This window comes from Pelecanus crispus, chromosome 21 (genome assembly GCF_030463565.1).
Source record: "Pelecanus crispus isolate bPelCri1 chromosome 21, bPelCri1.pri, whole genome shotgun sequence".
Classification (NCBI taxonomy): Eukaryota; Metazoa; Chordata; class Aves; order Pelecaniformes; family Pelecanidae; genus Pelecanus; species Pelecanus crispus.
The window spans coordinates 165126-191993 of NC_134663.1; the positions used below are offsets into that span (position 1 = coordinate 165126).

Consider the following 26868-nt stretch of genomic DNA (forward strand, 5'->3'; position numbering starts at 1 on the left):
CATTCCATAGGAACTTGGAGCCATCTCAGACTGATACAGAAAGCTTGTCTTAAGGGCCAGATACCCTTATGCAGATAAGAAGCCTTTCAAGATCTCAAGTAACATGCATCACTTCAGCAGGAAAGAAAAGATACTTTAAAAAACAAAGCTACAAAGCCAAAGGACAATATCAGTCCTTTAGGAGCAGGAAGGTGAAGAGGTATTTCATTGTCTTCATAATTAAAGCACAGCCGTTAGCCTGCTACCCAAAACCCTACCTAGTAAACAAAAATGGTCCAGCTGCATTCCTAAAGACAGTTTCACTGAGGTTCTAGGAAGAGCTAGGCACTCCTTTTGGGAAACACCAAGAAAAATTACCAAGGGAGTAATTAATTTTAGCTTTTCAGACAGTGACTTAGTCCCAAGCTTACAAACCCAATTGCATAAAGACATTTATCTCCCTAAGGCACCCACTAGCCACAATCCAACTGACATAATTTACCTTCCTCCTCAATACCTACTGTATTTCTTGTAAAGCCCACACAAACCACTCTGAAATGACACAGATGACGTACAAATGAATTTTATTGATGCCCTTGCTGAAGGTTATATTCGCAGTGAACATGCTCAGCAGTAAGGCCACCTGCTATGGCATTCCTCAGTTGCACTGGAACTTGCAATTCCACAACCAAGTTGCCACTCATCCACTGCAAGTATCCATCACATGCAAACCAGAATGTATGTTATCCTTCGTTTAGGGTCACCTTGTTCTGTTCACAAGATGAACTGTACATGCTGGACTCCACAGCCACCTGACAGATGCTGTAGTCACATGTACAGCAGCTTGGGGACAAGTTCTGTTGCCACAGAGAAAACACATTGGCATCTAGTGGCCAAAGAGCACATTACAGATAATATGCAACAATGTGGATGCCTCTCACTTCATATTTATGCTGTACACAGAGATGCAGCACAGACGGGAATGGGCAGATGCAGCAACACTTTCTGCAGAAAAGATGGTCCCAGTGAAAAATCCAGCGTAGGCTTGAATTTGCCTGCACAGCAGCTGATTGGTACAGGAACTGGAATGAGGTAGGACAGCCAGAAACACTACAAAGGTACCAGGACACAGTTACCTCGAAGAAACACACCAGTGAGCAGGAGAACAGCAGTATCACCTTCATTTGTAATAGGCAGGCAGAGACAAAAAGAGGTTCCAACAAGTTACTAGGATAGTGACCATCTTCATTTAGCCACAGCTTCAGTTTCCATCAGAGCGCTACGTCTCCACAAAAATTCTCCAGCCTCTCTGTCTCTTCCCTGACTCCCCAAAAAAGCTAGGAGAATCCCTACCTTCAAATACTGACAAAATAAGAAGAGAAGCAGAATTACATTCATATGTCACCACCCATCAGTTACAAGATCACATGTGCTACAGTCAGCCTTTCACAGGATACCATACTGAGATTTGGATGGGTTTCCAGTCTATCTCCAGAGATTCAAGATACTTGATGACCAAGATGGCTTATGAAATATCTAGAAAATCCACTTCTTCCCTTCCTCCCTCTGTGGCACTACCCCCAATCTCAGGCTTCTTAACTTCCCATCCCGGGTGGGACAATCTACCTTTCCACTTCTTCCAGTCCCTTTGAGGCAGAACGGCTAGATGATCTCTCTGCTGCCAAGAACTATACAGCTCTCCACCCTAACACCCAGTGATGGAGAAGGGCAAATGCCGGACCATCTGGAGTTGAAGTCTGTGGAAATTCAACTTTGTATCATCTACAAAGGGATAAAAGCCAACCAAAATATAAGGAAGAGGAGTCACAAAAGGCAATAAATCCCTAGAATTTCCTTTAAGACAGCAAAATGAAGGTGATACAAGCTTACATAGCTGACTCACTAATCCCAAGGGACCTGAACGCCTCTCCCATCTGCCATTGTTCCAAATACTTCAGACTCAGCTAGGGATGAGATGGTTTCAGGTCAGCCTTACTTTTCCCTGCTCCCCAGTACCCTAAGCACTGGCTCTCCTGCTCATGCTACTACAGGCAAGGGAGCAACCCTAAACAGATGGATGGGGTAAGAGGCTGCATCCAACAGCCAGGAACAGGAGAAAACAGGAAAGTGCTCTTCCTCGCTATCAGGATCCTCTAGGTTCGGACTTGGAACTTGCCAGCCTTAGTCATGTATTTTATCCCCTTGAAGGGCTTGTACTTCTCCCCATACATGTCCAAGCGATTCACCTTCAGTCCTAAAGGCAAACAAACACAGCATAAGACTGACTGCTGCCACAAATAAAGCAGACAGGCCTTCAGGATAAAGGAACAGAAGATCATACTAGAGGTGCAGAAACTATAGGGAAAGTTTTAGCGAGTAGTAAACAGAACGGAGAAAAGCTGACAAGTGCTAATTGTCAGAATCATTCTTTACAAACACATCTATACCCTAAGGTTCTTTATAGGTCTGTAAGCACAAAATGCAAGGAAATGTAGATAGGCCGTTTCACAGAGCATAAGAGAAGAAATCCATGTATCTGTAGTTAAGCACACAATTTTACTTGAAGAACATGTTTCAGATAGAATGTACTTCAGAAGGCCTGACAAGCTACTTCAGCTACATGCAGAGAGCGCACTAACACAGCAGAGAATATTCAACTTCTTTACCTGACAGTCACTTACCAGATATAGCCAGCTGCTGAATTTTAAACTGCAGGTTAATGGTGGGGTTTTCATCTGGTTTTGATGTCCCAGCTTGCAGGCTCACATTCCCCTTCAGGCTTGGCAGCTTCTGGGGGTTTATTTTCCCCACATCCCATGACAGCAACTTCAAGGAACAGAAAATGCAGCAGTGAAACAGAAATGCTGTAACACCCTCTAAAGAAGAGTCCCCTTCCAATGACAGCTTTTAATGATGCTTTATGGAAAAGGTCTTAGTATCTTGCTTTTCATATTAGACAGACACAGTACAGGCTTAAGGAGCAGCTGCCTCGGACCTTTGTTCTCCCTCTCTCTTTCCATGAGGTTCCCCAAAAGCCTACCATGAATTATATTTCCGCTACTTGTGCTACAGGCCCCATTTCCTATGTGTAACAGTGACAAAAATAATGCAGAATTGCCTCCTTTCCAAGTGGCTGAAGCAGTGTTGCTTGAGGCTCTACTGTGAGTAAACCATCAAATTTAAGTTTGCAATAAGGAAAAAAAAAAAAAAGTGAACTGACAACCGAACAACAAAACCAGAATACCCCAAAACAAATCAAAACCCACTAACCAACCCAAATCCTCAGTGTTTGCAAAGGACCACGTATAATGTGTGGTACTAGGCACGACAACTAGATATGCAGAAGTTTGTAAAGCATCCACCAGACTAATGCCTCATCATACAATACCAGTTTTTGGATTTTCTGCACACACCAAGCAACCAGAACTACAATCCACTGAGACACTGAGCTATTTGTTGTGGGGATTAAGACAACTTCTAGTATGCAACTGTCCAGAAAAAGTTCTCACCCCAAGAAAAGATACTGCCGTCAGAAAAGCAATGCTCAAGGAAATGTTCATGTAAGCATGAACAGCTCAACTTCATTTGCTGGAAGACAAAGAAGGTTAAAAAAAAAAACAACTAATCTCTCTCTTTCCTCTCACCTTTGTAACTGGATCGAAGATATGTGTTCCCTGAGAGGGTGTGAGGGTCATATTTAAGACACCTTTTGGCATCTGGCTGGTGACCATCACTCCTTCTACAGTCTTCCCCATAGTCTGCTTTGGCCCCACTGTGATCTCAAAACGTCCCAGTGAGCTGCTATCACGGAAACTGATGTTGTGTTTAACGTAGACAGGAATTGCCACAAGACTAGAATAAAGACATGAACAGAAAGTCCTTGTCAATCTCTCGACTTCACCTTTGCTTTTCCTGATGCAGTCCTTGCCTTCTACACTGAAAACACTGGAAACCAATCTCCTTAAAAGAGAATGAAATCCTACGCTCATTTGTTTGATCTAAGAACAAAGTCAGAATCCTGTTCTCAAGTCTTAATTACACTTTTTTTAATCCAGCTTGCCATATCTTAGTTTTCTACCTCTCTACAGGACAGGTAACTACATCGAATATAACAGGACACTTGAGCAAAGGATGAGGAATGTTTTTGCATGTCACGACCAAGCTGGTAAGTAGTTCCAGGCAGTGCAGCACACTTGAACTTCATGTTTGTGCTTTCGATTGGATTTCCTGCTCCTTTTCACCTAACTGAGATAAGTCTGACAAAGTCTAACAAAATGCTTTAGCATCTGTAACCCCGATTAATACTTGGTAAGCTGCTTCTAGAAAAGAGCGCAAACAGTGGACAAGAACTTCTAGTTCTATTAAGAGAGATGTCAAAAACCCAACAAGATTACCAAACTATCTTGTTTTATCTAAACTTTTTCATAAACATAGGAAATCAACAGCTTGATTACTTCATACTGCCTAATTCTTTCCTTCTCTAGTTTGTTCATCTGCTACTAGTCTTTGAAAAATGCTGGCTGACCAAAAAGAAATGACAGCATCACTGCTCCAAACAAGGAGAAAACGTGTTTTACAAAAGGAAAAGTGCAAGGTACTGTGCACCTCTACTTCATTTGGCCCAACAAGCCACCTGATCTTTAAAAGCGATTCCCCCCCGCCAGCCAGAAAGATCCAAATTTCATAATTCACAGCACTACATTCATCACCTACTTCTGAGCACTGACATGGTAGGAGAGCAAGCGAAAATTTCCATCAGGTGGAATGAAGGAGAGTATTCTCTCTGACTCCCAGCGCTTAAAACGCACACATGGATGAAAGCTGACATCATCCAGTAACCGAGGGTTCTGAAATAAAAGAAAATCACAAGGTTAGTGGAGGCAGTACTACTTAAAATAACCTCCTCTTCTTCTCAGTCTTCTATCCGTGAAGGGCCTACCATTCGACACACTCTGCCCACTTGAAAGTATCTACATTCAGACATGTGAAATTATTTCATGCTGTTACATCTGTGAGATAGCAGTACTCAATAACCTCTACCGTATTTTAGAAAATTCAGTCATGTCAAATAATTACATTGATGCATACTCAGAAAAAAGATGGCCCTTTAGGATATCTGCCTGAAGCACGACTGTATCTCAGAAACTTCATCACAGCACACACTAACAGTACTTTTAACAATGAATCTGAAAATAAAACCTTTAGGCTCAAAGTTGCTGAAGTTCACCATGAGTTTCCATTGTCAGCTCTTTCTCTTTTTGTTTGGCATACCCAGGTTCTGATCTACTCGAATCCATCTGTGAGGCTGAGATCCTAGCAGCAGGGCTGGGAAACCCTTTTCAAACTACGTAAGTAAGGATACATCCTTGAACTTTACCATAAATGAGAGGGTAAGGTCTGGCATCCCAGTCAGCTTGACACAAGCATCAATCACCCCTTGGATTTCAGCAGTAATTGTGGAACCTGCAACAATAAAGTAAACATGGGAGGTTATGTGAACCTGATCAAAAAAATCCCAGTGTGGAAGAACTATCAATGGGGAGGAAGTTATAATCTTTATGAAATGTCATGGCTCGTTATGTTGCCCGCTCAACATTTTTCTCATTCCCAACGAGTTCTATAGAAGATACATACAAATAAGAATCACTGACACCAGCAATGTCCATTTAATGGCTAATGACAATAGCTCCCAACTCTAACAGGACTAAGATGCGCAATACCAAGGAGATAGTGCTATCCACAATTTTCACTCGCCTTGTATTTTCCCAATATAGAATTGCTTAGAAGACCTCAGGACCAAGGACAAGTGAAAACCTTGGTACCTCCCTAAAATTTCTAACTGAGTAGCACCTACAAGTTGGCAACATTCCAGAGTAAGAATAGGAACAGAGCTTCCCACACTTAGATGAAGGAGCTCCTCTTTGAAAACAAATCTCTCTTCAAGCACTATTAGGACAAGTTACCCTCATCTTAGCCAGAAGCAACTTCCATACCCGATTTGTCAATGATTGCATCTATCTCCTCAATCACATCAAAATATGCTTCATTGTTGGTATATTTTACACCAGTACGTCTCCAAGGCACCACTGATAGCTGTCCAGTAGGAAGCTGGTCACCCACATTAGTGCTTCCTGGTAAAAGAAAGGCAATCACAACAACCACAAAAGTTAGACAAGGCTCCAGAAGAGGTCCTTGGCCTCATATAACTTAATTGTAATTAATCCCCAAGAACCTCTGTCTCTTTGTAGGAGGGCAATTACGCTTCCAGACTCACTGTTTGCATGCTACAATTTACATCTCTCTTACATCCAATGCTAAAACGTACCACAATAAGGCCGGGGGAAGTGTAACTGAAAAACAAAACAAAAAGACACCCCAACAAAAAATCCACACCAAATTAACTCATCTAGGACATCATGTCATGGCTGTAACTGGAAATGTAATCTGTCTGTTTTGGTTAAAAAAAAAAAGTGCAGCTGGTGCTGGCACTGGAAGGAACCTCAAAGCAAAGCACTAACACAGGACTCCCTAAATACACCTATGCTAGGGTTTAGAACGGTATGCGACAACATAAATTTTCTTCAGCCATGTCCAAATTTAATTATGCAGGAATATTGCCACACGGCCTCCCCAGTTTATCAAATTTTTGTTTCCCTGTACCTGTGATGGTGTTGACAACTGTTCGCAGGATAGTAGGAGGTTTTATCAGTTCCTTAAGAATATTAGACTCCGTTGCCAATGGAAAGCCATTGTCCAGCATCTCCTCCAGCACCTCATAAACCACCACAACATTGTCCTTGATCATCACCTCTGAACAGACACCAAAATAATCCTGTGCAAAAGAAATAATTACTCAACAGTCTCAGAAAGATAGTGATCATTCAGTTCAGTGTCCTCTCACACAGCAATAAATCAAGTCTCTTCTTGGACGAGGTGAAACAACACTGAAACTCCATGTATTAGTACAGGCACATCAGACAGACTGACCATTCCAACAGATACGCACAACTCTGAGCATACCTCTGCCACTGCCCCAGCAAGCTGGCAAATTACTGCATCATCGTATGCTCTTATTTCCTTTCTATATAACAGGATTTCCTTTGATAGCTACGAGATTTTTTTCATTAGCACTCGAAAGTGTCTCAATCGCAACTGATTAAGCAGCAATATTAATAAGAAAAACTTACTTCTGCGGCTACTACTGACTTGCACACAGTGATGCCTTTCATTAGACTCCAGTATTTTATACCCTTCCTCAGCTGCCCTAGTCTTTACCTGCAGTACTCCTGATATCTTAATTGTGCAGCACTGCTGTTTGAGGAATTCAACCTCTCCTCATCAAAGCTTTTAATTTACTTTTATTATAATGCTCACATACAAATAGGCAATAATACAATTATTAACTTCAAATCTTACACCTTTTTTAGAATTTATTTTGATGTGGAATACTGGGGAAGCACAGCTTCAAACTCTCTACATATTCTGCCTAAGTCCATGTTTGTTTTATAAGACAAACTTCAGAAAAGTTCTCCAACACACTACCTGTGTTTTTTCATTCTGATAGTGCTTGGGGTGTACAGACTGCTTACATATCCGAAGATGTATTAGACTAATAGCAGAAGTCCAGTATTCTGAAAAGTCTGAAAAAGAATTCTATCCATGTAACAAACCCCTCCTTCCTAATAATTTAAGAGGCGTATAAAGCAGAACCTTAGACCGTGAATCATAAAAGATCCACAGACCAGTTTATTCCCCAACTTGATTCCTGTACTGTTTCTTCAGCTCCTACTCCGAAACAGTAATTAGCAATATTAAAGTTTGCAGTAGAAATATACCAAGTCAAATTGTAAATCTGTAACACAGTGTAGGTATAGAAAACTAAGTGGAGATCTTTCAGGATTCGGCATATGTTATAGGAAGCAGTCCCAATAATTCAGCAATTTTTAAAACTGAACATTTACTTTACTCATAGTTTTATTCTATGGGGACTTCATGCCTCTTTCTGGAGAGAAAGCGAGCACACAAATGCAAACACAAACCTGAGCTTCTAGTTACTTAGAGCAATTAAAGAGATCAGGCATTCTGCACAAAGCATGAGTGTACATAAACCGTGATGCTACAGAATTCCTAGTCTGCACTACAAACGCTATTTCTTTGTCAGACATGTCAGATTTTAACATACAGCCAAGCCAGCGATGACACACTCATGCCTCGTCCCCTCACAAAAAAAAAAAAAGACCTAAGCGACTGACACAGTACAGTTTTGGCCTGAATGGCCAGTCCACTCCCTGAACTCAGTACAACATAACTCAGCCTATGCTCACATTCTGCTCGGTGCCTGGAAGCGAAAGCTCACATGATGCTTGTTTGACCAAGCACCCACAGTTCCTGTGCGCTGGCAGGATGCTGGTCACAAGACGTTTCAAATCCAGACTACACAATCCTGCTGTTGGCTGGCAGAAGACAGACATCTTCACTATTTCCCTAAACTGACCGGCAGTCATGTCAGCCATAGCACAGAGGGAACATGGCTGCTCTGGGGCAACTCCTGTCACTCGCCCCTTTAGGAAGCAAGTACGCTTGCAAGGAATATCAGCAGATGTGCGCACATAGGTAGGCTGTCACTAAAGCACATGGCTATGAATCGCAAACACTCATTGTGAGAACAAGGCCAGCTTGGTCTTAGCTCACAGCTCCTAGAAAAGACAAGACTGCAAAACAGAAATATAAATCATGATTGCCGAAAGGTCCCTCCCGTGAGACAGGCTGATCTTGAATCCCTCGCCATCCTCGGCGGTGCCTCCTGAACCGCCGCACGCCCTCGAGACCGGCTCCAGATCCTCGCAGGTGCAGGGTGAGAATTAAGAGACAGGAAAACCAGAAAACTAATCGCTGCTAACTTAAAGGGCTCCCTTTTCTCTGCCCCGCCCCGTTCTCCTTTACAACACGGCAGCGACCCGGGGCTCTGCCGTTCCGAGCCCCCCGGCACACACCGACCCCCCCCCCCCCGGCACACACCGACCCCCCCCCCCCGGCATACACCGGGGGCCCCGCCCGGCCGCGCGAGCCGTACCTGGAAGGTATCGACGACGCGGTGCAGGAACTCGATGACGAAGAGAGGCGGCACCTCGCTCTGGATGACGGCCACAAAGAAGATCTTGTGGCGGTAGACGCTGAGGAGATAGTGGTGCGGCGTGGGGATCACCGGCGGCACGTTCTCCGCCTCCGAGGCCCTCTCCTGCGCCTCGAAGAAGTAGTCGCAGACGGAGCGGCTGACGACGCTCTTCCAGTGCTTCTCCAGGAAGATGTCCCCCGAGGCGTTGATCAGGAACAGGCTATGGATCATGGCTGCGGCGGGCGGGCCGCGGGACAGGCCCGTCCTGCAGCGGGGCCGGAGCACAGCCTCCCCCTGGCGCCCGCGCCGCCTCGCGGGCCCCGCCCCCGCCCCGCCCCCTCGCGGCCACAAGCTCCGCCCCCCGGCGCGCGGATTGGCAGGGCGAAAAACTCCCCCGACCCCTCCGGGCGGGGCTTGGCAGCGAGCACTCCGATTGGGTGACCCACTAACAACCACGCCCGATAGGCCGAGGACGGGCGTGCGGGTGATGACGCAGCGGCGCGGCACGCCGCCGCTGCGCTTCGATCGGGGCAGCGGCCCCGCCCGGCCTCCCCGCCAGCTCAGGCACGCGCCCAGCGACGCCCCACCAGCTGAGGCTGCCGGAAGGGGCGGGCCGCCCCAGAGCGCGCGCAGCGAGCCCCGCCCCCTCCCCGCCAGCACACGTCACCCGCCGCGGCCCGGCAGGGGGCGCCCTGGGGCACGCCCGCGCGGGGACCTGCTGGGGCGGACCTGCACGCGCCACGCAACGGGCGCCGCTTCCGCAGAGGCGGGGCGGCCCCGACGGCGGCCCCACGGACGGCGCCGGCGTCTGATTTTTGTTCAGGGCAGCGCTTCTGAGGGCAGGCGCCTCGGCATACCCGTGAGGTGCGTTCAGTAACCCGGCTTCCACGGTGAGAAGCTCCCAGCCGGCCGCTCTGCACCGTCTGACTTGCAGGTTCAGCGCAGAGTAGTAACACTGCTGGGAACACAATCCAGCTGGCGCGGAAGCGACAACTGCCATGCAAAATGCATCTAACTCTATGCCAAGTGATTCCTTTCCATAATTAGAACAGGTGTTTCATGTACGTACAGCAGATCGCCGGACTTCTGAGGCAGGCGGATGCCATTACAAGTAATTCTCCAATTTTCCTACTCTGCTGGGAACAAACGTAAATACGAGAGCAACAAAAGAGACGTCCTTTCCACCCCGTTAAATCGGCTGCCTAAGCATACAGCCTTTATTACACGGGAAGGAAGGGGATGCCTGCTGGCTAGGGCTGCTGCATAAGCACCACAAGACTCAGGTCTGAGTCTTTACACCCGACTACGCTTCGTGATTGCGGGCAAATCTTTTTAGCAGTGATATCGCCCAGTCTGCAAGACGAGTAAGCTGAACCGGCTGGTTAAGTCACAATGCACAAAACTGCACAGTTCAGAGTTTATGTTAGATCTTATTTTCTATTGATACGTTGTAGTTATCTTTCCCAAAAAATGGGGCAGGGGTCGGTTTATTTACTCTGACATTATCTTTAAGGCATACATCCTTATTTAAAGTATCAGATAATTCAACATGCACTAGATGAGCTTTTTGCTATAGCAGAAAATGATGAAGGAGAAATGACCATATAGTAATTTCTCTTTTACGGTCATGATTTATATCAAATGCATTTTTTAAACATCAAATAATGTTTTTCTAAATGTCTAATTCAAGTTACTGTAATGAATTACACAGTTGAGAGCAACAAAGGGGTAATAATTTGTCATCTAATTACGGCACTTCTAAATTTAAAATAATTATTTATGATTTTAATGTAATCACTTTTAACACAAAGGTATTGTAAAGATTATTGTATCAGTCTATGAAGCTCTTGGAAACTGTATTGATGGGAGTCATCAGGTATCAAACAGAAAGCAGCACACAGTTAAATTGACCAACAACAGAAAGCCTTTATACGTTTGGGTCTCCGAGAAACTAGGACTTTTCTGGTGTTAACACAGATCTGAAAGTCAACAGTCATGGGATATGTCTTTTCAATACAGCCATTTCTTTTCCGTCTTATGAAACACCATTCAGTTTTGACTGTATTATACATTGTTTAAAAACTGCCATTTCCCTCTGACTGACCATCATCAAAATTGTTAGTATTTTACCTACTTCAGGATGTTGTCACTTCTGTATTTTTCTTACGGTTACTTCAGTTTCTTTAGCCATCAAGAACATTGGTGCCAATACAAAAGCAACCATAGGGTAATTAATTACTTCTGCACACCAGAGGAAAAGGTTGTTGAGGGGAAAGGGCAAATATATTTCTACTTTAAAATCAGACAAGTATCTTGCTGGCACCTGCAGAGAACAATTTGCAGTTACACCACTGTTTACTGCTGCAGAAATGCTGCCTGGCTGCTTCCAAACTATTAGCACAAAGATTGTGTTTTGTTCTGAAAGTCTCTACAGTGGCTCTGGAGCGTATATAAACTGGAACCTAAAAGGACAACATGGCAGAAGATGCTGCCAGAACAGAATTTCGTTTTGCTGGTTAATTCACTGACAGCCTGAAAACCGTGCACTGAAGGGTACTATACTTCAGTTACAGTACATGAACCCCCAGAGAAACCTAAGCATAGTCAAAGAGCAGTGCTACAAAATGGTGTTGCCAAACCACGCGCTGTCTTTATGATAAAACAATTCCTTACCATCTGTAGTTTGCCATATGCAGGAATTCTGATGATTCAGCTGTTAGCCTGTGCTGTGAAAATAAAAAAGAGTAGAAGACAACAGACCATTTTTTTATTTATAATAGTCAACAAAAATAATTAATTTTGCAAGGGTACTAATAGTAACCTACTGCCAATTTTGAAACCGAATAGATTCTACAGACTGATTCTCTGTGTTGTAGGAACGCAATTGCGTTTCACTGTTATGCACTGAATCCTTTACTTCCTTACCTAGAAATTACATTTACATCTCTATTAACTTTTCTGAATATAGCACCACAGCCTTGTAATTTAAGGCACTGGAAGCCATGCAGCATAGAACCACCCAAATTTGGAAGACTCAGGAAGAAGTGGGAGAAGAGATTGATTTGTAGGGAGAATCCAACTCTGACAAGACAACGTCAGACCTCTATAGCCTACATGGCAGAAAGAGAACTGTTTGTACAGTACCTTGTACAAGAGCAGCTCCAACTCCATTGGCTTCAAGTAATAAGTAACTCACTGAGAACTTTTAATTCTCGCACTGAAAGACCTATTCTGTTAAAACATCAAGAGAGTTCCTCTTGCTTAAGAGAAATTCCTCACCTCAAGACACTAAACAAAGCCCTTCAGAAAACATCACAAGTTTGCTTTATCAACTCTGTCTCCATAACATTTCTTAACATTTTATTTTTGCTTTTCGGAAAAGGGAAGCTTATGTGAAACTTTACACAATAGTTGTCCTTTGAGGCAATGGTGAAAAATGCCTGCTTTATAACATGTACACACAACTAGTATACTGAGCCAGAGGTGAGAAAAGGTCAGAGAACTGCATGCAGCACATAGCCATTCAGGATGGGTAATAAAATGAGATTCTTTCAATCGCCTATAACCTAGGAGAGAATGCTGTAAAATGAGAATTTGCTCATTTCTGCCAACTTTCAGCACATGCAAGCCCAATGTTGCACCTCTGCAAGGCAGAAGAGAGCCACAGTGTTCTATAAATTAGGCAAGGGTGGACCTGCATTCTCAGATCCCTTTTGACTTCAGTGACAAACAGCTCTGCGGGGCCAACACCGGAGTACCTAGCTAGCTCCCACGTTATCTCTGTGGAGAACAGCTACTGTTTTGTCAGTGTATTTTACTCTACAAACTAAAACGTATCAAAGATACCAGAAAGTTACACAAGTTACCTCCTAAAGATGCCCAAGAATAGAGCAGCCTTTAAATGCACACAACTCAGAGGTACAGGCAAGGCATGCCCGCTCTCACAGCGAAACGGCATCGCTAGCTCAGAATTCTGCATCACTTTAAGTCAGAAAAGCCCAGAGCCGCTGTTCCAAAGCCCAGAGCCGCTGTTCCAAAGCCCAGAGCCGCTGTTCCAAGCGCAAGCTGAATTAAGCCCGAGACGCCGATTTCCCACCTCACGGGTTATCACCGCCAATTACCGGAGCACGATCGCCCAAGCCCTCAGCCGCCCAGCCGTTCCCGGCTGGTTCTCGGCGGTCGAGCAGCCGGCAGCCGTACCCCCGGCGGCAGCCTGGCGGTTTCGGAGCGCGGAGGGCTCCCCACAGCCGCATCGAGCCGGAGCCGTCCCCGTCGGCAGCCGCTCTCGCCGCTCCCGCCCAGGCGCTGCTCCGAGCCAGCCTTCACCGAGCGCCTCCGCTCCCGCCCCGGCCCCGCGCGCCCTTCCCACATGGCGCCGCAGGCCGCCCTCGGCAGCCGGCCCGGGGGCAGCGGCCCGGCCGCTCCGGCCGCTCCGGCGGCCCCGGGAGCGGCCCCGCCCGGCAGCGCCGCGCGCCCCCGGAGGGGCCCGTTCTGCCGCAGCCCCCGGCCCCGCGGCTCCTCCCGGCGGCGGCCGCTCCCGCCCCGCCGCGCTGTTCCCCGCGCGCGCCCCCGCCCGCCGCGGGCTGTTCCCCTCCCACGCCCCCTCCCCCCGCCGCAGAGCTCCGGACCCAAGATGGCCGCCGTGTCAGTTTCGGGCTTCGCCGCCGTCCGGCCTTTGCCTCTCGGTTCCCGTCTCTCGCAGGCCTCGGTAAGTAGCGCCGGCGGGACCGGCCCGGCTCGGGTGCCCGGCGCCGGAGAGCTCGGGGGCAGGCGGCTGGCGAGCTCCGTGGCCGGGGGAAGGAGAAGGCCCGCTGGGCGCTCCAGGCTCGCGGCCTGTTCCGGCCCCGCCGCCGCTCTGCGCCAGGCCCCGACCCGGCCGCCCGCTCCCCTGGGGCCGGCCGGGCCTACACCCCGGGGAGGCGGCGGCCGCGGCGCGGCGCGGATGAGGCGGGCGGTGCCGGCTGGGGGTCGCGGGCTGAGCTCCGCTCGGTCTCTGGCGCCAGAGAGCGCGGCCGGGGCGGGCTCGGGCGCGGGCCCGGCCGAACCGGTGCGAGGAGCCGGGCTGCACTTCCCGGCTCGGCGGGGGCGAAGAACGGCGCGGGGCCCAGCTGGCTGTCGGGGCTGCGGCCTGCGCCCCGTTTCGCCCGATTCCGCTGGTGCGAGTGCCTCGGCTGAGGCAGCGCGCCCCTCGGGGCGCCGTGTGCGGGGCCTGCCCGGGGCAGGGATGGGGACGGGCGGTAGCAGGTGCAGGGCCGCTTGTCACGCAGAGAGCGAGCGAGGGAGCGACCGGGCGTCGGGACCGTCCCGGTGTCGCCCCGGCCTGGCCGGGCGGTTACGTAACGCCCTGCGCGCGGAGCCGTGCTGGGGACGGGGCGCTGCGTCCTCGGCCCCGAGTGCTGGCGGGCTGGGCACCCCGGCAGCACCCTTGGCTCTGCCGGGCAGGCGGGGCTCGGGGACCGTAGTTCCCTTTACGTCTGTTGTTCGCGGGGTAAAAGAGCTCTAGCAGCGCTGCGTCCCTCCTGCTCTCCACAGTAGTTCTGAACCTTTCCAGCACCGGCTGCATGGAGCTGTGCAGCTGAGTCTGAGTCTGTATGCAAATGTGTTCTGTGTTCAGTACTTACTAGAAAGCGGAATGGGAGAACTGTGGTGACAGCTAGCTCGTCATTAAAACTTCCCTTGCAGAAAATCGCTGTTCCTTGTAATAAACAGTTTATAAATCCTTCTTGGTTAATGTACTTTTGCAGTAGAACTTCAGCATGAGATACTGTTATCACACTTAGAAAAAGTCTTTGTTAAAGACAACTAGAGGCTGTGAAGTAGAGCCGCGTACCCTTCCATCTGCATCTTTAAGTAGCAGTGCCATAAGCGTTCCTTCTTCATCGTGCATGGTCACCTGTTACTTTGTCCTCGAGTGTTTTCAGTGTGCCTCGTCTATATTGAAGATTATAACGTTGTATTCTTCTTTTCTATGGTCTCTGAAAGTGGAACATTTAATTACAATCTCCAGCTGTGTTTCTTCACTTTTTTTCTTGACGGAACAACTGTTATAGCTTTTCTTAGCAGGAGGGAATCAGACCTATGATTACGCTCCTGGAACAGCCCTGAAAGTTTCTTGCTGCTTGCTCAAGACTTTTGGCTATTCTTACTGCTTTCTGTTGAAGCTTCAGGCAGTGTTTTCCACATGCAAAAATGAAGAGAGCTGCTGCTTTTTTGTTGTGGGTCGTGTGTCCCTCCATCCTGTCTCCCCCAATGTTAATTTACGTTGTGCTCAGCAATGGTAGAAAATTCGGTATAGAATTTATACTGACTTATGGACTGAAATAAAAAGGGCACACTTTTTTCTCTAGGTTGTGTGGAGTTATTTCAGTGTTAAAGCATGCTTTTATTAGTAGTGAGGATAAAACCTGAAGTATTACTTCAGTGTTTCAGGACTGTAGTAGTGGATTAAAACTCTGCTATGTGTTTAATGAATTAATGTTGGCTGCGATTTTTTTAAAAAAATTTTTTCTAACTGTTCTTTGGAAATGTCTCTCTTCTTGTTTTCTTCCAGGCCTAATGTTACAGTTCTTCTGATTGTGAGTGTGCAGACCAGAAGCTGAGGTGAGATGTGCTGAAATCTTTATACCTTTGTGGAAAAACTTTCTCTGAAACTGTTATGGGATTTCGTGGAAAGACTGAGGAAATTTCTAATTGTTTTGCTTTCTTCTCTTCAGTGTGAAAACAAATAATGTTTGAGAAAGGAGGAGTAATTCAGAACAGAAAACGTGTATGCTATGGTTAGCTGGTTCCCATTATTCGAGAATCTGTTTTCTCATCGTGTGAAACTTGTTCAGCATCGGGATAAAGGATAACGACTCTATGGATATACAGAATTCTTCACCATGGTAAAACTCGCCAACCCGCTGTATACAGAGTGGATTTTGGAGGCAATCAAAAAGGTAAAGAAGCAAAAACAGCGTCCTTCAGAGGAGAGGATATGCAATGCAGTGTCGTCTTCGCACGGTTTGGACCGCAAAACTGTTCTGGAACAGTTAGAGTTGAGTGTTAAAGATGGAACTATTTTAAAAGTCTCCAACAAGGGTCTCAACTCCTACAAGGATCCTGATAATCCTGGGAGAATAGCACTTCCGAAGCCTCGGAACCATGGCAAGTTGGATGGTAAACCAAACGTGGACTGGAATAAACTTATCAAACGGGCAATTGAGGGCTTGGCTGAGTCTAGTGGCTCATCCTTGAAGAACATCGAGCGCTTTCTGAAAGGTCAGAAAGATGTGTCTGCATTATTTGGAGGTAGTGCTGCCTCCATTTTTCACCAGCAATTACGACTAGCTGTCAAACGTGCTGTTGGCCATGGTAGGCTCCTTAAAGATGGACCTCTGTACCAACTCAACACTAAAGCAACCACTAACGCTGATGGGAAGGAGAGTTTTGAGTCTCTTTCCTGTCTCCCTCCCGTGTGTCTCCTTCCCCATGAAAAGGATAAGGTAAGTCCCAGTTTGCATGGGCATTTTCCTGTGACTGATGAAACGTGTCAATACAGAGTTGCAATTTGAGGTCGATGATTTGTTTAACTTGCATCTTGTAAGTTAGAAAGGACTGATTTGCATTTAGGATCCTACTGTGTCCAGACTTCTAAGTGTGATCAGAGGAAGTGTTAGTAGATCATAATTTGGACCTGAAAACTGCAAATGAACTACTGTGGTAAATTACCACTTAATGCTTCTGTACAGTGGAATTGACTGTATGATAACAGGCTTACTACAGTTATGTCAGCAAAACATAGGAAGTAAGCCTTCTCACTTTAAGGTGAGGTGCATTTGCAAAGCAAACTTGAGGTTGTCTCTTATTTTCACATTTTTCTTTGCCAGTTTGGCTTCTTATTTGTATACAGATAACGTAGTGAAGCGCTGATTAGCAGTTGCCACCTAATGCTGTCGTAGAGGCTTTCTTTGTTCACAATGGAAAAGATCACTTTCTGTCCCAGAACAGTTTTGTTGTGAAATAGAAGGAAAAGGTATATAGGATATAGCAGTTGAAAAGAGTAGTGAAATCAGAGGATGTAGAGAGCATGGAAATGCTGGAATGAACACTCATGGACTTCTGTTGTGTGCCTCCCTCCACCCTTCTTAAATATAGTTCATTATACAGACCAAAGTATTTTTCTATTGTTTTCTCGTGTTTTTATGCTTTTTTCCCATGCTTTCTTCCAACCTTCTGCATGCCGAAGGTCTTGGACCCTCCACTCTAACCTCAAGATGAAGTTGTTGGAGTGAAATTCATACCCAGTCAGTATCTTTCCTGTCCTTATGCTACTATGGAAGCAGAGTAAAATGGAAGTCTGTTTATTGAAATCAGTTTTCCAGTAATTCATATCTTTGCACTACTAGTTTCCAGGACTTCTAGAATGTGAAAATTATTTTTTCTATCCATAATAGATGGATTTTTCAGCAGTGTTGGAAATTTTTTATTGTTGTAAATACCATCTTCAGGGATGAGTTCTTTGGGTGTGTGCTGCTCATGTTTCTTCAAGTCCGGTTCACTCTCTGGTGAGAGGGCTGCTTTATGATCTATTAAGGTTTGAAGACTTACAACTACTGTAGGAATCTTCTTCCTAAAAAAAGAAAAAAAAAAAAAATCTGCACAGCTGCTTTATCACCAGTAAAGTTTCTCTGAAGTTCTAATTTAATTGTGGGAGCTCTACTGTGGACACAATCCTTAACTAGTCAGAGTGTTGCGTTGTGGGCTGGTAAATACTCCTATGCTGAACACTCCAGCAGCCTCCTCTATCCTTTTTTCAAGTGTTCTGTCTACAAATGTTTCCTATGTACTTCTCCAACTATATCTGTAATGAAATCAGCATAGCTGTAAAATGGTATGAAAACTGGATGTAAACAAGCCTGGCACATGAGGCAGCTAGATTGAGAGTGGTAGCAACAGTGGAAAATATTAGCTGTGCATATTATTATTAACACAGTATGTTTTGCAGCCTATTCAGTCTTGTAACATGCCGAAACTCAGGATCAGCTTGATCAGATGAAGTGTTCCCTGGGGTTTTCTTAAAATGGGATATATCAGAGTGGTGAGTGATAATATGGGCTACTATAAATACTGAATTTGGTCTGGGGTTTGGCTTTTGACCCCTGGAAAAATATGTGTATCAAGTGCTTGTGTGTGCATAAATATAAACACATGCACACATGTATGTGTGTTTTGGACTATTACATACGCTCCCTAATTCCTTTCCACCTGCTCAGGTCTGAGCAGCTTGAACACTGAAAGGATTGTTGGTAAAATTGGAACGCACAGTGGCTATAAGCAAAAATTTTGCAAGGGATTTCTTCAGTAAATTCTTTAGATTTTTTGTGTGTGTGTGTGTGTGTTTTAAACCAACATCCTAGATTTCTGCTCTTCATGTGCCATCTCTGCTGTGTAACCCATGCTGAGTTTCATACTAGTTTCTTAAGTCATTTTGAAAATATGATATTAAAACATCTATCTAGATTCTGCCAGCATTAATTGACGGGCAAGTCAGTGGAAGCCAAAAGATCAGTTCTACAGGGTTTTTATGACAGTTTGGTATTTTGGGTTTGGGGTTTTTTTTAAATGCAGACACTATAGGATAATCTTCCTTCACAGTCCTGTTTTGTGTTGAATCTCAACCAGTTAGGCAGGTGCAAAAGGCTTACTATGCTGTAGTAATTTTCTTGACTTATTGGGTGCTTAAGAGTGGTGAGGGATTTGGGGTGGTGGGTTTTTTTTGTTTGGGGTGGGTTTTTTTTTCCTTTTTTTCTTTAATGGAATTACTCAGTACAGATTCTTTGGGAGTATTGTGACAGTATTTCCCTTGATTCTTAGAAGGGCCTTGGCGACAACATGAACAAAAGCTCAACCTCCCAAACCTGAGAAGCCCTAATGGCCTGTCTCTTGTTTGCTGTTGTTAATGTTTTATCCTCGCGCCGTTTGGTCTTTAACATCCATTTAAGAACTCTCCATATATCATAGGATCCAAATTTATGAATCCTAACGGTGTAGTATTTCTTCCTTTCATTTGTTCAAATGTGGCTTCCACTCGGCTGCAAGTGCTAACCTGTTTGATAGTAGTGTCACTTTGTTTAGATGCCTAGAAGTGAACAGTCAGTTCTGGATATTTTCCTGTGTATCATGAAACCGAGTACCTTGCAGGAGGTCTATGAAAGTTAAGGCTTACATTTTTTAAACAAATAAACATAAAGCAGCACTACAGAAGCTTTGTTTAGTTAGTATTATTTGCTTTTTTCAGATCTTACTTTTTATCTCAGTGTTCTGTGAATACCACATTCTAGCGTTCAAGGGCAAAAAAACCTAGCAAATGAGCATGGTTTACCAGGTAGTAATGACATGCTGCTGATACTATGGTTTTGAAATCCCTGGCCTTAAAACGCTACTTGGATGAAAACAAGCAACAGAAAAAAAATCCTACTGATTGGCAGAGCTCAGTGATGAAATTTGCTTATCTGTTAGTGACAGTGGCTGACAAAAGAAGAGTTATCTTTAATTTCAGTTTTAAGTGCTATGTGTGCCTTCACTCGTGTAGGCTTTAGGGAAGTAGCCTTTTCTTTCTTTTCAGGTTTCCTGTAGTTTAGAAGCTAAAATGGGAATTGCAGTTAAGAGCTGGTTTTGTGTTCCTTGTGATGTTTTGGACTAAACACTGGACTTGGCTTTGGTGGTGTTTCTGCGATAGGTGACAGACTGGTGAGATTCACAATACTCCCCCTGTTGTGGAAGGAAAGAAGGGGGTGGCAGTGGCCGATTGTTGCAATACCTAAAAGTAAAGGGAGTTCATAGTGGAATTGTAATGAAGGAGAAGAGAGTTGAGCTGCTGCCTCTTGGGTAAGTATCAGCCAAGCACTATCCCTTCAACATAGCTGGAAGTGAGGAAGTGGAGATGTCAGGCCTCCCACGTTAGGTCAGCCAAAGAGGTGATAAGCGTGGAGCAAAGAACGTTCGGCACCGAGTCCACCATCCATCAGTGACATCTGTAGGGAATGAGCAGTACTGTGCAAGCTAGACTCTAAAGTAAGTAATCCCACTGTTACAGTGTAATTTCTACAGTAAAGCGCTGATTAAATACGCATGAAAGATTTCTTTAAAGTGTACCTGTCACTTCTGTTTCATGTGTAATTAGTATACTTGCAGACTGAAACAGGATTTTTGCTTTTTAAAGTATTTTTTTTCTTGAGGAAAAATTGCTGTATGCTTGTATTTGTTCAGAGGAAGAGTTTTATTTCTTGAAACTTCCTACTAATTATTATTTTAAAAAATGTTGTTTCTGAGGTGGGAGAAAAAATTCTTCAGTGCTGCTTTGGAAACCATAACTTACGTTTAAATGAATGCCATGTATCTTTAGGTAGCTGAGGGCAGAATTTTTTGTCATCTTTGTAAAAGCTAAACGGAATAAACGATAACTGTTTTAACATATACTGGCTATTGAGATGTCTTTGGGAACAGAAAGGCTTGACATGAGTATGCAGAAAAAACTTAGAGAGTATCTTGATGAAATTTTTTGGGATATTTCACCAGCACTTGATTGGGTTTTTAGTTTTGGGTGGTTTGTGGGGTTTTTTTTGGTTTTGGGTTTTGGGTTTGGGTTTTTTTTGTTGTTGTTGTTCATGATTGGGGCAGGTGCTGTAGAGATGGTTTAGAAAGTTAATCTTATTCATACTGACATTTTGCATCTCTGCCAGAGGTTACCACAGCCATTGCAAAGATAAAGCAAGTGGTGTTTTGCTCCTCAACTGCTGCGGTTTGCAGCCCAGTTTATTACTATTAAATGAAATTGTTGGTTTAAGTTAATGTTCTGTGTTGTGAAGTTCAGCTGCTGCTGGAGTGAGAATCTCCGATGAAGGGACAGAGAGGGCAGCACAGGGTGGTGGCCTCTTTAATCATCTCTGTTGTGAACTGGCACATCATCAGAGGCCTTGGCTGCACGGTATTGCGTTGGCCACGCAACCTGCTATACCTTTGTTTTATCTGTACCAATACCTTTATTTCTTTGCTTATTTTTTGGCACAAAAGGTGGGTTGCATTTGCCAGACAAGAAAGACTGATTTCCCTCTCCTATAGGCACTTAGTTTGAAATACTCTATGTGTGCATTTGAAGCCCAAAAAGTAACGAGTATCTGATGCTTATGTATGGCTATCAAATACATATTATATATTTAATTGTGAGAAACTTCTGATGCAGTTGTGCGCTGCGTCTTTAGAGTGCTGGGGGAAAGGATTACTGATTGCAATACTTTAAGAGTCTGTTTTTGATTGGAAACTTTGAAAGATACACCCCCACCCGCCCACCCACCCACCCCCACCCGCACCCACCCCCCCCCGCCCCCACACACACACCCCCGCCCACACACCCACCCACCCCCCCCCCATGTTTTGTTGAAACGGAAGAGCTCGCTGAACGTGTGTTGGTCTGGGAAGCCCTGGGTAGTGTTCCTGAACATTCGCATTGGTACAGTAGCCTTTATTTGTAGGGCTGCGGTGCCTGGTAGTTCACGTCATATTGTGTTGGCACTGTACAAAAGTGTACCTGAAAAGTGTCTTGTTTTAGAAAGTTGCTGGTTAGTGTGAAATAAGACAATACTCATGAGATGGACAGCACAAGAGAACGCTGTCTATGTAACAAATAAAGGTCATGGTATATTAGCTACATGCTGAAAATTTTAATCATGTCTTTTAGTCATTACAAAAGAAATGCATTCATGGTTTTGAGATTACAAAAAATTATGACTGTTTATTATGGCAGTACTTACTGCAGGATATATCTCCCTTTGGAATCAGTTAGCATGATTTTAAAATTGTGTAGTATGATGGTCAAGCTAGAAGGAGGAACCCAGCCACAGCTTGAATATTAGCTTTAGTCAAAACCCAATGAAGATGTGGGAGATCAGAATGTAGTACTTGTATACAAGTCCAGGCAAACTGTGTTACCTTTTTAATGCAGCAGTTTTTGATAAATGCTAAAGCTGTTATCCCCAGAATGCTGAAGTACGTTGTTTCACTACCCTGCATGTTCTGTTTATCCACTCATTGTCAACCAAAATAGTAATGATGCATTTAACAGATAGGAGTTGAATTTACCATTTGTGTGGTCTATGCATGATTTTTTTGCAATATGACTACAATTAAAAAGTACTGTTTAATAGTTAATATAGTACTACTACAATGCAAGAATTACTGCACTACTACAAGACTACTGCAATACAGTAATATTTAGTACTGATTAAGAGCAAAGAGCTCTTTCCTGGTACTTTGTTTTGAGGAACTAAACTATAGTAAGATGCAGGTCTTAAGGCTAGGCACTGTAGATAAAGACAGCTTGCTCTGCTTTTGTTGCCACTTGTTACAGAACACAGGTTAAAAGGCTGTAAGAATTTTTGTAAAATTGTTACTATTACTAAAAAAAAAAATGTTAACACACCAGCTAACTGAAGGAGAAGCTGAAATAATTGGTGTACATGTTGGACGTTTACAGAGCATTTAAAATTTTATTTCAGGATAATAGTATGACTTTTTTCCACAATTAAAAGGAAAATACAGATGGTATGAATTGATCTTCATTTGCACTCTCCTTGAAACTCTTTTATGTCAGTTAAAACTAGATATGGCTGTAGCAACCTTTAAGTAAATACCTTAATATTGTCCTGCAGTACAGCTGAGAGTATAAAAACAAAATTCTGAAAGTGCCTCCTGAAAAAAAATGAGGGAAACTTCTGTGGCTGAAAAATAGGAGGAATATCTAAAGCAGATTCCCTGTGTTGCTGTCTTGCATGTGCTCCTTATGGCATGTCTGTTTCCTAGTTTTGTATTGCTCTTTCTATCTGTTGGTACTTATCAATCACTTTAACTGTGGGTTATTATACATGCAGCATCCCTAAAGGATGCCCTCCCTCTTCCAAATAATGTGTGCACTCATGTTTATGGCTTGAAGCCAAGCTTCTTGTATCTTTTTGGAAAGTTTGTGTGCTTTGAGGGTATCATAGTTGTTTTGAAGGCCGTTAAGCATACAAAAGCTATTGCTACATTGTGCATGTTTTAGGTTAATAGCTGTTAATTCCATGTCTTAAAGCAAAGGACTGTCCCATTGCTAGTAAGGAAGTTATTTGTGGATTGGTTTGTTTTGGGTGGAGTACATAAATGATCTGCAACCAGAACATTGTAATTACATTTTGAGAGCTCACCCTTGCTCTCCGAGGGTGCTCTTCAAGCTTTGGCTCCCAGCTGGAGGAGGATTAGGAATAGCTCTCTTCCAGCGGGTTCTGTGGAAGAGAAGGCTGTAGTTCAAAGTCTAAAAAAAATCATGGTTGATAACAGACGGCCTCCATCTGTACTCTGGAAACTCAAGTGCTAAAACATTACTTTGAACTTGATTCCCTCCATTAGTGAACAGGTGAAGTAGCTCTTAGTCATAGAGCAAATGTAAGCATGTCAGAAATGTTACTGCCATGGACAGCTATGAATGGATGCTATGAGATGGTGCATTTAGGGGGAAATGGTGCAGAGTGATACCAAGAGGGGTTCTGGCAGTATTTGGAGTAATGGTAACTTAAAGGCAAAGTTTGTGACTGTGGGAAGACATCAGATGTTGTGATGAGTACCTGTGTCAATGGTACTACTGTGGAGGAAGTGTTTAACAGCATTCTCTGACACAGTTTCAGCAGAAGCTGAGCATAGGACAGGTGGTTAAAACGGAGGAGAATAGTCCAATATGTTGGCTGGATTGCTGTGGGTAGGCCTTTCTGTCCTGGAGATTGTTGACAGATACGTAATGACACATCTCTGAAGTTTGGTTAATAAAGGAATCTTATTTACTACAGAACTTTAAAGTATAGTCAGACAGGGAGGAGGGTTGATGATGGAGAACGTTGCTAAATAAACAACAGCTTGATTCCGATGTTAGCTTTGTAATGTAGCAAGGGAAGAAACAGCAGAGAGGACGAGGGCAGATAACTCCGTCCCTGCCCTTCTCCTAGTTTCCCAGCAATTTTTATCTTAAGTCATAGTGGTGGTGGGAAAAACAGTTAAAAAGGTATAAATATTAAATGAAGTAATGTCATTTTAGTTGAAAGATAGGTTCCATGTTCTTAAAATAAGAACAAATATGCAATCAACAGAAAATCTGGTAAACAAATCCTATGTGCGACAGACTGCTGAGTCCTTTGCCCTCTCTTCTCTGTGAAGTGTGGGTAGATAGGTTTTATTCCTACTTGCCTCGTTAAAAGGTTTCAAACTAAATTTAATCCTAATGAGTTGTCATAAGTCATGTTAGTCTTTGTTCCACCTATTTAGGTTTTCTGTTTATTTGTTGTGTAAATCTGACTTAATTTTTCTGTCCTACCAATTTTTTCTAACTGTGTGAGCACCTTTCTTTGGAACAGCTACTAATACTGCATTGGGTGAGAAGTTGCAGCTCATTGCTTGTTTCATTGTCCAAGAACCTGGCAGTCTTTCCATTCTTACTGCTATTGTGGTAAATCCGGACTTGCAGTGAGATTGAAAAGGAAGGAGGGAGAAGGGTGTCCAAGAAGAATGACCCTTGCACAGCAAACAGAATCCCACCGAGAATATAGCTGCTTGTTTTGAGTTAATTCTGAAGGCTGGTCAACCAGTCTGTGGACCCATGCATGAACGATGAATTCTGGGTTGAAAATAGTGAATCTTCCAAGCATATTTCTATGAAGACCTATGAATTACTAAAAGTTTTAATTATCAATACTCTCATCAGTTCACTGTATTTCTGAAAATTGTGTAGAACAAATTATGGATCTTTTTTTTTTTTTTAGACTAGACATTAGAAAGAAATTTTTTACAATGAGGGTGGTGAGGCACTGGCACAGGTTGCCCAGAGCAGTGGTGGAGGCCCCATCCCTGGAAACATTCCCAGTCAGGTTGGACGGGGCTCTGAGCACCCTGGTCTGGTTAAAGCTGTCCCTGGCACTGCAGGGGTTGGGCTGGGTGGGCTCTGAAGGGCCCTTCCAACCCAAAGCATTCCATGATTCGATGAATCATAGAATCGTTTAGGTTGGAAAAGGCCTTTAAGATCATCCAGTCCAACCATTAATCTAACGTTATCTTGGTATGTAGCTGAATACTGCACAAGTGCTATTAAAAATAAGAGAACGGAGCTCTTCCTTTTCTGGAATCTTTGCTTTTAAATCTTTATCAGCAAGCTGAGTCACCATTTGTCTCCACTTATCCATGTGTAACGTGGAAAACTAAAAGTGTTCTGAATTATAAAGGAAATCACCATTTCTATGCGTTTCTCCCCATTACTGTTAAACAGTCCCATCTAATCTTAAACGTCCAGAAAAATTGGTGATGGATACGGCTTTTAGATATGTGTGTGTGTAGGTTTGACTTAATTTAAAATTCGTCAACAACATACAGCCTCTCCCAGGCATTAGGTTTCTCCACAGTCTTTGAGACTCAATCCTGGATATTTAGTAATGAGGTGTTTTGTTTGGAGTGCTGGATCTCTGAACTTGTCTGGACTCATAGTGAATTCCTTGAAGGTATGTGTGGAAGGAAAGAAAGTAATTCTGCTGCTCAGTGTTACAATGACTAAGCTTCAGAAGCTGCTAATCATTAAGACACATGCAAAATCTTTAGCGCTATCTCAGGAAAAAGTAGATGCACTTGCTTTTGTGCTGCTACCAATTTTTATTTTTTTTTAAATATACACCCGTAAAAATACAGTGACTGCCTTACTTCAGCACAGACTTCACCTGGCTTTGCAAATTCAGGGTACCTTTGTGTGGGCAGTCTGTCAGAGCAGACCTGGTTGGAAAAGGTTTTATCTGCGCCTCTTTGGGGTTTTGCCACACTTGCGGTACAAGGCTGCTCGCGTGGCCGTGATCTGTGCGCGTGCAGACCGCGTGGAGTGCGGGCAAGGAGAACAGCACCGAATGAGGACTGTGGGTCAAGAACACCGGACTTTGTTAAGTCTTACTGTTAAGGGTGTTACATTGAGCAGTGGGTTTTGACAGTGAAGAATTATATGCAGAGTGTTTATTTTCTTTTTTTTCTCCAATCTCATGTTCAGGGTGGTAGAGCTTCAAAAAATGAGTGGGATTTGTTCCCATAGTTGCACTTGTGTGGCTATCCAGAGTAAACTACAAGTAGGAGCCTTGTATCAGATGTTTTTAACATCCACTAAATTCTCATTCATAGTTCCTTTTGTGCCTGCTCTGTTATCCTGTTTATGTGGCCCATGCATTGTGTTAAATATTTTTGTTCATTCGTGTTTGTGTTCTAACTGAAGTACTTTCCCTTCTTTTAGGGATGCGGCTAATGTTGAAGTAAAGTGGTGTACAGTATTTAAAGATGGAATAATTACCTACATGCACAGAAATTACTAAGGTGTTTAGAAAAGTCTCTTCCCCAAAGTAATTTGTTATTTTTTAGAAATTGAAGTCAATACTGAAGTTCCTTATTTTTTGTGAAAACCGAAGTATCGTGGAATGCAAACTGTTTCCAACAAGAAGAGTTAAGATTTTAGTTTGCTGTTGATTTGAGGGGTGTGTTTTGCTTTTGCAGCTGTGGAAGTCTATGACTTCGTAGAAAAATTATTTCATCTAAAATTGAGTGATATAATCATCTGTTGCTCCTAAGACAGCATCCTTTATTTTCTTGAAAATTAGGAAGCTGGGACAAAGTATAAGGAGAGAGCTTACAGCTTTGGGTAAAGAAAACTTCAGTACGTGAACTGCCAGGATCCTGAATCGGTGTCAAATGAA

At 44.1% G+C, this 26868-nt stretch overlaps 2 protein-coding genes and 2 long non-coding RNA genes across 7 annotated transcripts in view; 2 read left to right on the plus strand and 2 right to left on the minus strand.

Annotated features, from left to right (window-relative positions):
• Window positions 1-546: 546 nt before the first annotated feature.
• Window positions 547-9346, minus strand: AP3M2 (adaptor related protein complex 3 subunit mu 2). 3 transcript variants are annotated; one of them, XM_075723960.1, is made up of 8 exons: window positions 9053-9346; window positions 6640-6811; window positions 5973-6110; window positions 5357-5442; window positions 4693-4826; window positions 3624-3831; window positions 2661-2805; window positions 547-2233 (listed from the first exon to the last, which is right to left on the minus strand). In XM_075723960.1, the coding sequence occupies exons 1-8, from the start codon at window positions 9323-9325 to the stop codon at window positions 2133-2135; spliced, it is 1257 nt and encodes a 418-aa protein (XP_075580075.1). In that variant the 5' UTR covers window positions 9326-9346; the 3' UTR covers window positions 547-2132. The 3 variants fall into 3 exon arrangements, with proteins under 3 accessions (XP_075580075.1, XP_075580074.1, XP_075580073.1); XM_075723959.1 differs by having other exon boundaries at window positions 6802-6811; window positions 9053-9340; XM_075723958.1 differs by lacking the exon at window positions 9053-9346 and adding an exon at window positions 8304-8570.
• Window positions 3982-4706, plus strand: LOC142595525 (uncharacterized). The gene is made up of 3 exons (XR_012831787.1): window positions 3982-4144; window positions 4464-4573; window positions 4674-4706. It is a non-coding gene; the product is annotated as an uncharacterized LOC142595525 (long non-coding RNA).
• Window positions 9347-10823: 1477 nt separating the features above from the next.
• Window positions 10824-12828, minus strand: LOC142595524 (uncharacterized). The gene is made up of 2 exons (XR_012831786.1): window positions 11768-12828; window positions 10824-11417 (listed from the first exon to the last, which is right to left on the minus strand). It is a non-coding gene; the product is annotated as an uncharacterized LOC142595524 (long non-coding RNA).
• An 898-nt stretch (window positions 12829-13726) lies between these two features.
• The window catches only part of KAT6A (lysine acetyltransferase 6A), a 52103-nt gene continuing 38961 nt past the window's right edge, over window positions 13727-26868 (plus strand). For both annotated transcript variants that reach the window (XM_075724164.1, XM_075724165.1), the window contains exons 1-3: window positions 13727-13802; window positions 15645-15694; window positions 15808-16578. In XM_075724164.1, the coding sequence (XP_075580279.1) occupies window positions 15976-16578 (603 nt within the window). In that variant the 5' untranslated portion in view covers window positions 13727-13802; window positions 15645-15694; window positions 15808-15975. The remainder of the gene's footprint in view (window positions 13803-15644; window positions 15695-15807; window positions 16579-26868) is intronic.